The sequence below is a fragment of the Felis catus genome, chromosome X (assembly GCF_018350175.1).
Source record: "Felis catus isolate Fca126 chromosome X, F.catus_Fca126_mat1.0, whole genome shotgun sequence".
NCBI lineage: Eukaryota > Metazoa > Chordata > Mammalia > Carnivora > Felidae > Felis > Felis catus.
Genome location: NC_058386.1, coordinates 120,880,482 through 120,894,361, shown reverse-complemented (window position 1 = coordinate 120,894,361; position 13,880 = coordinate 120,880,482). Strand labels below are relative to the sequence as shown.

The following is a 13,880-nucleotide window of genomic DNA, read 5'->3' as shown; positions in this document are numbered from 1 at the left end:
AAATTGTTAACAGGTCATTGGTAAGGTAGTTTTAAAAGGACTATAGATCATAAGCTGAGTAGTAGTAATACAAATATAACACAGAAGGAGCTAAGTAACAAGAACATACCAAATGTCCTTAAAACTAATGCCTTGTTAATAACATAATACCATGGATATCCTCTCACTCAATTCTACTAAGCTACAGAAACTCACTGAATGTGTCAATGAAAATGAATGTAAGTAAAATTCAGTTTACTGTTAGAGTGTAAGGTAAATGATACTATTGGTATTGACCTACTTTCTGTGAACACTTACCATATTGGCACTACGGTATGTTTTAAGATTCTTCCTTGTGACCTTAAGTTATGACTCTATAATTCTGAACAGGCAATGATTTGTGGCATGAACAAGAAGATTCATGCAACTGCAATAAATTCATACATATCAGAATCTATAAGACTTGCAAGCTCATAAATAAATAAATAAATAAATAATAAATAAATAAATAAATAAGACTTGCAAGCTCAAACAGCTGATTCTTTTAAACATCCTGCTTTGTAAGAGAAACAAATGACAACCAAAACGGCAGATACCAGATTTTTATTCAAAAAGAAAACTTCTACAGTATGGCTTACGGCCAGCATAGATTCAGTTCAATCTTCAATACTGTCAACAACTACAGACTTAGAAAAGTAATAACTGATGTTTTATAATCACTCTCAAGCACTTGAACATCAGCAAAGAACAGTATGATGTTTACAAGCATATTTTTATCTCTTGGTATATTTTATTATATTCCTCTTTTTTAAAGATTTGCAGTTCCCAAAACTAAGGTAAAAATAATAATAGCTACCATTCACTAGGCACCTACTTGGGCCAGGTACCTTGATTTACACACGTTATTTCTAATCTTTATAACAAACTCTCAAAATGAGTTTTACAACCCCCATTCTAGAAATAAAGAAATGAAGGATCAAAGTAACCTGTGCAAGGCCACAAATTTAATGCATTACCAGTTGCCCTGCATATTCATTTCCCAAACATTTTAGACATATAAGAGTTTGGTCTACTTTGTTGTTATATACACTAGGCAATCTATTCTCAATTCTACCCAGCCCACAGTGACTTCCCTCCCCAGGCTGGAGTGCATCTGGAATACCATGATCAGGGCCCAGTTAGAGATGGTATGGACTTACTATGTGCAGAATTCTTTGCTATTGGCATCATTCAAAGATCACTTTCCAGGAATGGAAATCATAGAAGAGATTTTAAATCACAAAAGAGACTGGACTGGATGATTAAGATCTCATCTAATGCTGAGCTTCTGTTATTTAAAAATTTTTTTAATGGGGGGCGCCTGGGTGGCTCAGTCGGTTGAGTGTCCAACTTCGGCTCAGGTCATGATCTTGCGGTCCATGAGTTCGAGTCCTGCATCGGGCTCTGTGCTGACAGAGCCTGGAGCCTGTTTCAGATTCTGTGTCTCCCTCTCTCTCTCTGACCCTCCCCTGTTCACCCCGTTCATGCTCTGTCTCTCTCTGTCTCAAAAAAATAATAAATGTTAAAATTTTTTTTTAACGTTTATTCATTTCTGAGAGAGAGAGAGACAGAGTGTGAGCAGGGGAGGGGCAGAGAGAGATGAGACACAGAATCTGAAGAAGGTTCCAGGCTTTGAGCTGTCAGCGCAGAGCCCAACACGGGCCTCAAACCCATGAACCGTGAGATCAACACCTGAGCCAAAGTTGGGTGCTTAACTGACTGAGTCACCCAGGTGCCCCTGAGCTTCTGTTATTTTATACTGCAGTTGGATCTGATGGACTTTATGCCAGATACTAAAATTAACTTTCAGACTTAAATTACTGAGACATTGTATTTTGAAGAACAAAAAGGGTAGAAAATTTTTACCAGGTGTTAAGTATATAATTTTGTCCAAAGAGAGAAGGACTGTGTGACCTCTCAAGCTTCCCTGTCAATCGGTCTCAAGGTTATCACTTTAATGTGCAAGAGATAAATCTTTTACGAACAACAGCCTAATGACAAAACAGCAGACTTTTTTTTAGTGCTTAAGTGGGAAGAGTGTTCCTTTTCAATTATACAGGAGAGGAAATAAATTGGTTAAAAGTATTTCCCATTTTATGAACTTGTAGTTATTCTTTTCAAAGAAACAGCATATACATTTTATAAATAATTAATCACTGTTTTTTAAAGATTTGAATCAACCTGGGTCAGATGTTTCTCTTAAAATGGAACCGTCTGATTTTGTTGGGTATCTCATACAATTGATTTTGACTCAATTTACTGTGCCAGGTTGAAGGAATATTTTGGAAATGCAGATATTCTTATTTAGACTGTTTTTATTTATTTACTTTTTTAATTTTGATTTTTTTAAATATGAAATTGATTGTCAAATTGGTTTCCATACAACACCCAGTGTTCATCCCAACAGGCGCCCTCCTCAATACCCATCACCCACCCTCCCCTCCCTCCCACCCCCCATCAACCTTCAGTTTGTTCTGTTTTTAAGAGTCTCTTATGTTTTGGCTCCCTCCCTCTCTAACCTCTTCTTTCTTTTTTTTTCTTCCCCTCCCCCATGGTCTTCTGTTAAGTTTCTCAGGATACACATAAGAGTGAAAAGGTGGCTTCAGTGTTTGTATAATGTTGTTATTAGAGGTAATTATGGAACAGTTTATGTCTGTTATCTTCATTAGCTCTAAAGCTTAAATCATCAGGGCACCTGGGTGGCTCAGCTGATTAAGCATCCGACTTTGGCTCGGGTCATGATCTCACAGTTTGTGAGTTTGAGCCCTGTGTCAGGCTCTGCACTGACAGCTCAGAGCCTGGAGTCTGCTTCAGATTCTGTCTCCCTCTCTCTCTCTGCCCTTCCCCTGCTTGTGCTCTCTCTTCCTCAAAAATAAATAAATAAACATTTCTAAAAAAAAAAAAAACTTAAATCATCATTTGTTGTTTATGACCAACTTTGGCACTCTAAGCCATTCATTTAGCTTCACAACATAACACCTTCTCAAATTTTTCTTTTTTTAAAGATTTTATTATTTTTATGTTTTTTAAGTGAACTCTATGGCCAACGTAGGGCTCAAACTTATGACCCAAAATCAATAGTCACATGCTCTACTGACTGAGCCAGCTAGGCAGCCCTCAAATTTCTCTTTCTTCACTCAACTTGAACAGGGTGGTTTTTAAAATTTACTTAAGGGGCTCATTTATTTTGCTATTCTCATTAGTATTAGGTGTTATAATGCCTGTTTTGTACTTGATGAAACCAGTATAGAGAAAAATGAGGAGACTTCTGCAAGATCACAGAAGAATTCAGTGGCAGAATCTGAAATTAAACAAACGGATATAATTTTGTGCTTACATATGTACATCAAATTCTGTTAGAATAAATTCCACATGATTGTTAATAAAAGCTTCATCTTTGTAATTCACATATGTCAATTTATTTGAAGCTTCTCCTTGAAAGGGTACCACATGCTGCAGAAAATGAAACATGTTTATTTGTGGTTAATAATTCTCAGGGGTCATCACGTGCTTGATAAACCCATTATATACAGAATCACAAAAAGATGATGTGACTTGAAACCTGAACTTTTTATCATTAAAACAGATGGGAAAACATCTGGTATATTCCATAACATCAGAGCCACACAGTACCCTGATTAATGATATAGAAGGCATTAATTTCACAATACTGGGTCAGTGACTAAATTTCAGGCAATGCCATTAAGGTAAGTTGTGTAAGGTTTAGATATTTGTGAAGGAAAAGTATTTCTATAAAGAGTAACCTGCATTTATGAAATGTTTTAAAAATACTGTCTCAGGTCATCCTCACAATTCTTTGTGGTAAATATTTTCATTAAAGCTGAGGACACTGAGGTTCACAGATGCTATCTTGCCTACGGCAAAGGGTTGAGTCAGGATTAAAACCCAGGTCTATCTCACTCCATTGCCAATAGACCACACTGCCTCCTAACCATTTAATTACTCTTTACAAAATGAGGACACTGGGAGGGGAAAAAAAAAGAACTTACTTGTTGGAAAGAAAAAAATGAACAGAGCTTCCCATGCAGAAGTTTTTTCTGGAGTTTGTCCATCAGCATTTTCACTGCTCCACACATTATATTCACTTGAAGACACAGAATTTGAGGACCCTTAAGAAAAAGTGAAATTATTAATCCCAACATATATAAAGCATTGATCACTCTCTATGGTCCTTTAACAGTAACTATCCTTTGCTTAAATTAACTATGGAAAGCCTAAGAGCTAAGATATTATACTTAAATCTCATAACAGCTTAGGTACTATTAATAATCGGAATGTGATTCTGCTGTGAAACTGAAGAACTAAGTATTAAATTTAAAAAATTAATTAATTTTAACATTCTTAAGCCATCTACCAACACATCCCATTGCTGTGCTGTAAACTAAATTACAATAGTGAAGTTGCCTCTGACAAACAGCATTGATATTCAGAGGCCCTATCAATTAACAACTTGGAAACAGTATGTATCCCAACTAAATCAGACCCCATCACAGAAACTCTTGGCATATATGTTGCCTTCTTTATTTACTGATAAAAATCAAGGCCTTGGACAATGTAAAACTTTCCTTTCCTTCTTCCTCAATACCTCAAAGAAACTGCATTTAGTTTTTTTTGCACGATTCCTTCCTATATAAGAGGAAAGTATATCTATCTTTGTTCACATAGCATGGATCTGTCCATATTATTCAGTATTTGTCAACACTATCTTTAATAATTTCACAGTATTCCATTATGTGGCTCTATTACAACTGAATTAACCATCTCCCCATAGAAAGACATTTGTTATTCACAAGATATTCATATTATAAAGAACACTGCATAGAACTCATAGATACAAAGAAGAGACTGGCGGTTGCCAGAAGCAGGCAGTGGGGATAGGTGAAATGGATTAAGGGAATTAAAGGCACAAACTTCCAGTTACAAAATAAATAAGTCCTGGGGATGAAATGTACAGCATGCTTACTACAGTTAATAAAACTGTATTTCATAAAGTTGCTAAGAAAGTAGATCTTAAAAGTTTTCATCACAAGAAAAAAACATTTTGTAACTATGTCTGATGATAGATGCTAACTATAGTTACCGTGATCATTCTGCAATATACACAAATATCCCATCATTATCTTGTACACCTAAAACTAATATAATGTTGTATGTCAATTATACTTCAAGAATCAAAACAAAAAACAGAAAGAAAACTGCAATGATTATCATTGGAACCATATATTTGCAAACAGCTATGAAAATTTCCTTAGGATAAATTGGTAGGGAATGGCTCTTGATCTTGGCCACACTACCCTCCAGCAAGGCGGCCCCAAGGTACACTTCTACCAGTAGTGCAGGAAAGTACCAATATTCTTGCACTCTAGACTTTTTGTTGTTCTTTGCCAATTTGATGGCCAAAATAATGGTATTCCTTTGGTTTAATTTGCACCTTTAAGTTATCGGTGAGCTTACATCTTCCATAAATTGGTTGTATGGTAGAGAAATTTACCTTCAGTCTGCCACATATGTTAAAAATATTTTTTAAGGTAATCAGCTACATTTATATTTTTTATGATGTTTTGGGAAGTTCAAAATTTTTAAATGTTTTATGTAATCAAATCTATCAGTTTCTTCCTTTACCATTTCTGCCTTTCAGGTCATGTTTAGGAAAACATTCTAAATTCTAAGATTTCCAAGGTGCCTGGGTGGCTCAGTCAGGTAAGCCTCTAACTCTTGATTTTGGATCAGCCCATGACCTCACATTCGTGAGACTGAGCCCTGTGTCAAATGTGACAGCACAGAGCCTGCTTGGGATTCTCTCTCTCCCTCTCTCTCTGCCATTCCTCTGCTCTTGCATGTGCACACACACTCTCTCTCTTCTCCTTCTCTCTCAAAATGAAAGTTCATTTCATTTCTTCATAACCATATTATCACTAAATATAGATGGTTTTGCCTCCTTTCTTTCCAATACTAACAGCTCATTTCTTTTTTTTCTCTCACTGCATTGCCTAGAACTTCTGAAACCATGGTGAGAAAAAAAACGCTATGATAATGGGCATACTACAGTTGATCCTGACTTTAATGTGAAAGCACTAGTGTTTCATCATTAAGTATAATTTTGGCTGCTGGCTTAGGATAGATATTTTTTATTAAATTAAGGGTACATTGCTCTAGTCCTAGTTTACTACAAATTTTCTCATTTTTTTTTTCATTTTTATTCAAGAACGGAAGTGGGGAAAAATTTTTTTAATGTAAAACAGAATTTTTTTTAAAAGGCGGGGGGGGGGGGGTGCAGGGTGGCTCAGTCGGTTAAGGGTCCGACTTCGGCTCAGGTCATGATCTCAAGGTCCATGATTTCAAGCCCCGTGTCAGGGTCTGTGCTGACAGCTCACAGCCTGGAGCCTGCTTTGGATTCTGTGTCTCCCTCTCTCTCTGCTCCTCCCCTGCTTACGCTCTGTCTCTCTCTCTCTCTCTCAAAAATAAATAAATGTTAAAAAAAATTAAGAATGGAAGTGGGATTTTATCAAATGTTTTCAATACTTACTGCCACTATATTTCCCCCTGACTATTAATTGTTAAATATTAATATATCTCTCAATATTAAAATATTCTTGCATTCCTTCCAAAACCAGACAGAGACCCCACTAAAAAGGAGAAGTATAGACCAATTTCCCTGATGAACATGGATGCAAAAATCCTCAACAAGACATTAGCCAACAGGATCAAACAATACATTAAAAAAATTATTCACCATGACCAAATGGGATTTATACGGGATGCAGGGCTGGTTCAATATGTGCAAAACAATTAACATGATTCATCACATCAATAAAAGAAAGGACAAGAACCATATGATCCTCTCAATAGATGCAGAGAAAGCATTTGACAAAATACAACATTCTTTCTTGATAAAAACCCTCAAGAAAGTAGGGATTGAAGGATCATACCTCAAGATCATAAAAGTCACATATGAATGACCCAATGCTAATATCATCCTCAATGGGGAAAAACTGAGAGCTTTCCCCCTAAGGTCAGGAACAAGACAGGGATGTCCACTCTCGCCACTGTTACTCACCACAGTATTGGAAGTCTTAGCCTCCACAATCAGACAACACAAAGAAATAAAAGGCATCCAAATCGGCCAGGAGGGGTCAAACTTTCACTCTTCACAGATGAGATGATACTCTATATGGAAAACCCAAAATATTCCACCAAAAAACTGCTAGATTCATGAATTCAGCAAAGTTGCAGGATATAAAATCAATGCACAGAAATCAGTTGCATTCCTATTCACCAATAATGAAGCAACAGAAAGAGAAATCAAGGAATCGATCCAATTTGCAATTGCACCAAAAACCATAAAATACCTAGGAATAAATCTAACCAAAGAGGTGAAAAATCTATACACTGAAAACTATAGAAAGCTTATGAAAGAAATTGAAGAAGACACAAAAAAATGGGAAAAGATTCCATGGTCTTGGACAGGAAGAACAAATATTGTTAAAATGTCGATACTACCCAAAGCAGTCTACATATTCAATGCAATCCCTATCAAAATAACACCAGCATTCTTCACAGAACTAGAACAAATAATCCTAAAATTTGTATGGGACCAGAAAAGACCCCGAATAGCCAAAGCAATCTTGAAAAAGAAAACCAAAGCAGGAGGTATCACAATCCGGGACGTCAAGCTATACTACAAAGCTGTAATCACCAAGACCATCAAGCTGTATGGTACTGGCTCAAGAACAGACACTCAGATCAATGGAACAGAATAGAGAACCCAGAAATGGACCCACAAACGTATGGCCAACTAATCTTTGACAAAGCAGGAAAGAATATCCATTGGAATAAAGACAGTCTCTTCAGCAAGTGGTGCTGGGAAAACTGGACAGTGACATGCAGAAGAATGAACCTGGACCACTGTCTTACACCATACACAAAAATAAACTCAAAATGGATGAAAGACCTAAACATAAGACAGGAAGCCATCAAAATCCTAGAGAAGAAAGCAGACAAAAACCTCCTAGACCTCATCTGCTGCAACTCCTTACTCAACACGTCTCTGGAGGCAAGGGAAACAAAAGCAAAAATGAACTATTGGGACCTCATCAAAACAAAAATCTTCTACACGCTGAAGGGAACAATCAACAAAACTAAAAGGCAACTGACAGGATGGGAGAATGTATTTGCAAATGACATATCCAATAAAGGGTTAGTATCCAAAATCTATAAAGAACTTATCAAACTCAACACCCAAAAAACAAATAATCCAGTGAAGGAATGGGCAAAAGACATGAATAGACACTTCTCCAAAGAAGACATCCAGGTGGCCAACCGACACATGAAAAAATGCTCCACATCACTCATCATCAGGGAAATACAAATCATAACCACAATGAGATGCCACCTTACACCTGACAGAATGGCTAACATGAACAAATCAGGCAACAACAGATGTTGGTGAGGATGTGGAGAAAGAGGATCTCTTTTGCATTGTTGGTGGGAATGCAAGCTGGTGCAGCCACTCTGGAAAACAGGATGGAGGTTCCTCAAAAAACTAAAAATAGAACTACCTACGACCCAGCAATTGCACTACTAGGTATTTATCCAATGGATACAGGTGTGCTGTTTCGAAGGGACACATGCACCCCCATGTTTATGGCAGCACTACCAACAATAGCCAAAGTATGGAAAGAGCCCAAATGTCCATGGATGGATGAATGGATAAAGAAGATGTGGTGTGTGTGTGTGTGTATATATATATATATATGTATATACACACACACACACACACACACACACACACACACACAATGGAGTACTATTTGGCAATCAAAAAGAATGAAATCTTGCCATTTGCAACTACATGGATGGAACTGGAGGGTATTATGCTAAGCGAAAGTACTCAGTCAGAGAAAGACAAATATTGTATGACTTCACTCATATGAGGACCTTAAGATCCAAAACAGATGAACATAAGGGAAGGGAAACAAAAATAATCTAAAAACAGGGAGGGGGACAACACATAACAGACTCTTAAATATGGAGAACAAACAGAGGGTTCCTGGAGGGGGTATGGGAGGGGGGATGGGCTAAATGGGGAAGGGGCATTAAGGAATCTACTCCTGAAATCATTGTTGCACTAGATGCTAACTAATTTGGATGTAAATTTAAAAAAATTAAATTAAAAATTCTGAACAGACAAAAAAAAAATATTCTTGCATTCCTGAAATAAAGCCCACAAATGCTAATGCTTTATGTAGGATTTGTGGATCAACATTCCTAAGTAAAGTGTGTCTGCCTTTCCTTTTGTGCTATCTATGTAGGATTTGGCATGGGGTTTATATTTACTTCATAAAATAATATGGGAAGCTTCCCATCTTTTTTCTATACTGAAATTGTTTAAACAGCATAGGAAATATTTGATCCACTAAAAGTTTGTGAAAACTTTAGTTTAGTCTGACTGTATTTTGTGAAGGGAATGGTGCCTTAATAACATTTCACTTCTTTGTGCTCATGAGCCAATTTAGATTTTTTCCTAGGAAATCATCCACTTACAAAATTATTATTAGGATGGAATTATAGGAATATTCACTTATAATTTTTAAATCTCCTTTACATCAATGATAATATTCTCTTTTTCATTTTAATGAGAGCAATTTCCATACACATACACTTGAGTAAGTATTCTCAGCCTGTAGGGTACTTTCTTATGATATGAACCTTATTATATGAATATGAGCTTTATTATACATGTTAAATCAAGTTACAGTGTATTATTCAAATGCTCAATATCCTTATTTTTTTTTCTAGGACTAAAAGATATGTATTACAGTCTCCCACCACAATTGTGGTTCTGTCCATTTCTACTTGAATTTCTAAAACCATCTGTTTTATGTATTTTAACACTATGCATAAACGTTCATTCATGACAGTTTTATCTTCACTGTATATTACACATCTTAACAATATGTAAAATAACCGATTTTGTTCTGTTTGTTTTTCCTAACACCTACTCATTCAATAGATACACATTTAATGCCTACTATATTCTAGGTTTGGAGGATACATTAGTGAACAAATCAGATAAGAACCCTGCCCTTGAAACTTAACAGAAAACCATGGGGGAGGGGATGGAAAAAAAAAGTTAGGGAGGGAGCCAAACCATAAGAGACTCTGAAAAACTGAGAACAACCTGAGGGTTGACCGGGGGTGGGGGGGGGGGGTGGGGGGGGGGAAGGAGGGGGGGAGGGGGGGGTGATGGGTATTGAGGAGGGCACCTGTTGGGATGAATACTGGGTGTTGTATGGAAACCAATTTGACAATAAATTTCATATTAAGAAAAAAAAAGAACCCTGCCCTCATGGGGCTTAAAGTACCGTGGAGAAAACAGGCAAAAAATAAGTAAACTAACAAATTAAATAATTACAAATTGCAGTGAGTGCTACAAAGAAAGTCGTATCAATACAGTATAAGGTAGGGGACCTACTTTAACTAGAGGATGGCCTAGCTGAGATAATATTTAAGCTTAAAAAAAGGATTAGAAGAAGCTGGGCACACAAAGGTCTTGGAAGAGTGCTTCCAGCACAGGGTACAAAAAATGAGATTAGTATTGCCAGGCATACTTCAACAGAGTAGAGGGCTCATTGTCCTACACCATATAGGAAAGGAACTACAATTGCAAGTGGCTCTGACAGGACCAGACACCTCCATTTGTTCACTTGGCGCTCCCCTTCCCCAACTGACTGTCCCAGCATCATCTGAAGAAAGTGTTGGCTGGCAGTAATAGCATACTGTGGCCTGAGTCTCCACTCTAGGTTATCTTCTACAGGTGGTGTGCTTTCTGGAGTCCCTCCAGGACAGAGATTATCCCCAACTCAAAGTACCCTAGCCTCCAGGTCCTACCAGACAAGCTTGGCCTTAGCCTGACGTGAAACAAAGGACGCTGCAACTTTTCTCAGTAGTATTTGGCCTGGCCTCCTCTCTATCTTTCAAAAATCCGTCCAAATTTCTGGCATATTGATGGCAGATGGCATCCTTCTTGGTTCCCTTGGTTTTCAACCATTATAGATCTCTTAGTCATTTCAACGGGCATTTGAAATAGAGGAAGCAATTAAACATTTACGCAGGTAGGCACCATCAGTGGCAGCCTGAACCAAGATTCTGCAGCATGTTTAACCTGCCCTCTACCACTGGTTTCTTCCCTACTCTGAAAGACAATTATTTACAAGTTGCTTTGAGCAGTATATCCCGTACCAACAGCATTACATGAGTTGATTTTAGGAGGAACACAGTTGTATATTTAGGATGTATTTATTTTTACTATTTATGTATTTATTTTAAAAGTGTAGAAAGAAATACATACGATTGTGTGTGTCTCTCTCTCTGTCTTTCCATATGACTAGCATATCAAAACTACCATGACACCAAACAAGGTTGACATAACTCACTGCATGGTAAACCTTTATAAAATCCCCCTTAACATCTCTTTCTTTCATCCCTGGGAGCAACTCAACTGTCCTTTTCTCTCTCCAAAATCTCCCATCAGCCCTCACCCAAGTCTTCTCAGATCTTCCTTTCCACCCTATTAAGCTCCAGACTCTTTCCCCGTCCTGAATTGCTTTTCATATGCAGAATAATTCCATCCTCTCTGCCTCTAATTTGCATCTGTACATTCACTAACATGCTCAGCAAACAAAAGATTAGGAGCCAGCTTCCTTAAATGGCAGCAAGAAATGGTAAAGAACCAATTATGTTTCCCAGTCGCAAAGAATTTTATTTTTAATTTTCCTGTTAAAAAATAAAAGACTGAAAATCTAACTACATTTCAGAAAACAAACAAACTCAAAGCTGCAGGCTCTATGGCTATGAGACCTGTGTAATCTACAGTCTGGCTCTTAGAAGGACCGTACTCTTGGTTCGATGTTCTTGAAATGTGTAATACGTTTTGAACAAGGGATCCCACCTTTTCATTATGCAGATTATGTTGCCAGCTCTGCTCTGCAGGGAGGTCTCTCAGATGAGGAACTGGATTAAATGGTGAGGAGACAGAATGGGAGCAGTGGCTAATGGCATATTGATGGCTAATGGTATCACACTGGAGAAGATTCTGCTGGGACTTTAGTAAATAGAGGGTCTACCTATGCTGCAGTCTTTCTAGGCTTTGGCCTCGACCTGAATTTGCATTCTGGCACTGCCACATACTAGCTGGTGAGCTTCAAGTCAGTAAACCTCTCTATGCTTCAGTTTATTCATCTGCAAAATGGGGATATTATTTATTTTGAAGGATTAGAAGGATTAAATGAAGTCATAAAGTGCTTAGTACAATGTAAAATGAGTAAATATGTTGTTATATGCCTTTGTTTATTTTTATTGTTTATAATTTTAAATTTAATAACATTATCTTGTTTTCAGGATATTTATTTTTATAAATAATTCTCCTAACAGCAAATATGACCAGCTTTCCATTATAATTGTGCTACACAGTTAGTGTGTCCTTTTACAATAAATATATTTAAAAATAAATAAATAAATAAATAAATAAATAAATAAAATATATTTATGTAAAAAAGTGAGGCAGTTTAAAAAAATATGAAAAACTGGTAACGTTAAGATAACCAAGAGCTGTGCAGGTGTTATACAAATGACTGAGGCAGGAGAAACATTGATCTAGTGAAATCTCAGTTTTTAGACAGGGTAACTGAAACCTAAAGAGGAAAAGTGATTCATCAAAGGTCACACAGCAAGTCAACGTCATAATCAAGACCACTTGGGGGGCGCCTGGGTGGCGCAGTCGGTTAAGCGTCCGACTTCAGCCAGGTCACGATCTCGCGGTCCGTGAGTTCGAGCCCCACGTCGGGCTCTGGACTGATGGCTCGGAGCCTGGAGCCTGTTTCCGATTCTGTGTCTCCCTCTCTCTCTGCCCCTCCCCCGTTCATGCTCTGTCTCTCTCTGTCCCAAAAATAAATAAAAACGTTGAAAAAAAAATTAAAAAAAAAAAAAAAAAGACCACTTGGGTCTCCTAGCTCTTAGTTCAGAGCTCCTCCAACCACACCACATACACAAATGGTTAAGGCACGAGCAAGCTTGGTGCTTAATGAGGTACATGGCCAGTAGCCAGACCCTCTCTCAATGTGCACTGCCTCATTCACTCCCCAAGGATAGCAGATAAATGAAGTATTCTAATATAATACAGAAACCAGTCCCATGGTTTTGTCCATGGAGCTAAAGCATTCTGAAAATACCACCTATTAGTCAATCTTTTTTTTTTTTAATCTCCCTGAAAAAGATGTGCAGTGAGGACTGATCCAATAGGTTACAGAGAGTTGGTGGGGGAGGAGGGGATCAAACTCCCAGTCCCGAATCCGCTAGTCTCCTCATCCTGTATGCCACTAGCCTATATGCCTTCTACATAAATATAACCTGAAAAGCAAAGTGGCTTGGGAGCCCAAATGACAATACAAAACTGGAGGTATCCCAGACTTGAGCTACCTCAAGTCCCTCAACTTCAATTTCCATTTGTAGCATTAAATCTAAGAGAACTCACAAGGGTCTGTCTAGAAAGGAGAAGGGAAATTTTAGCTCTAGGATCATATGCCCTGCTTTCACCATTAAACTCCAGCCTATGGCCAAATTATTTTACCCTTCTGTGTTTATTAGTTTGCTAGGGTTGTTGAAACAAAGCACCATAAACTAGGTGGCTTAAAACAACAGAAACTTATTATCTCACGGTTCTGGTGGCTAAAAGTCCAAAATTAAGATGTCAATAGGACTGGTTACTTCTGAGGCATGGAAGAAAAAGCCTCTCTCCTTGGCTTGTAGATGCCTATCTTCTTCCTGTGTTTATTCATTTGGTC

The 13,880-nt window shown here is 37.6% G+C and overlaps 1 protein-coding gene across 2 annotated transcripts in view; it reads right to left on the bottom strand.

Moving 5' to 3' along the window:
* Window positions 1–13,880, bottom strand: part of FMR1NB (FMR1 neighbor) — a 34,619-nt gene that overhangs the window by 15,889 nt on the left and 4,850 nt on the right. For both annotated transcript variants that reach the window (XM_045051009.1, XM_006944056.5), the window contains exon 2: window positions 4,029–4,148. In XM_045051009.1, coding sequence (XP_044906944.1) covers window positions 4,029–4,148 — 120 coding nt within the window. The remainder of the gene's footprint in view (window positions 1–4,028; window positions 4,149–13,880) is intronic.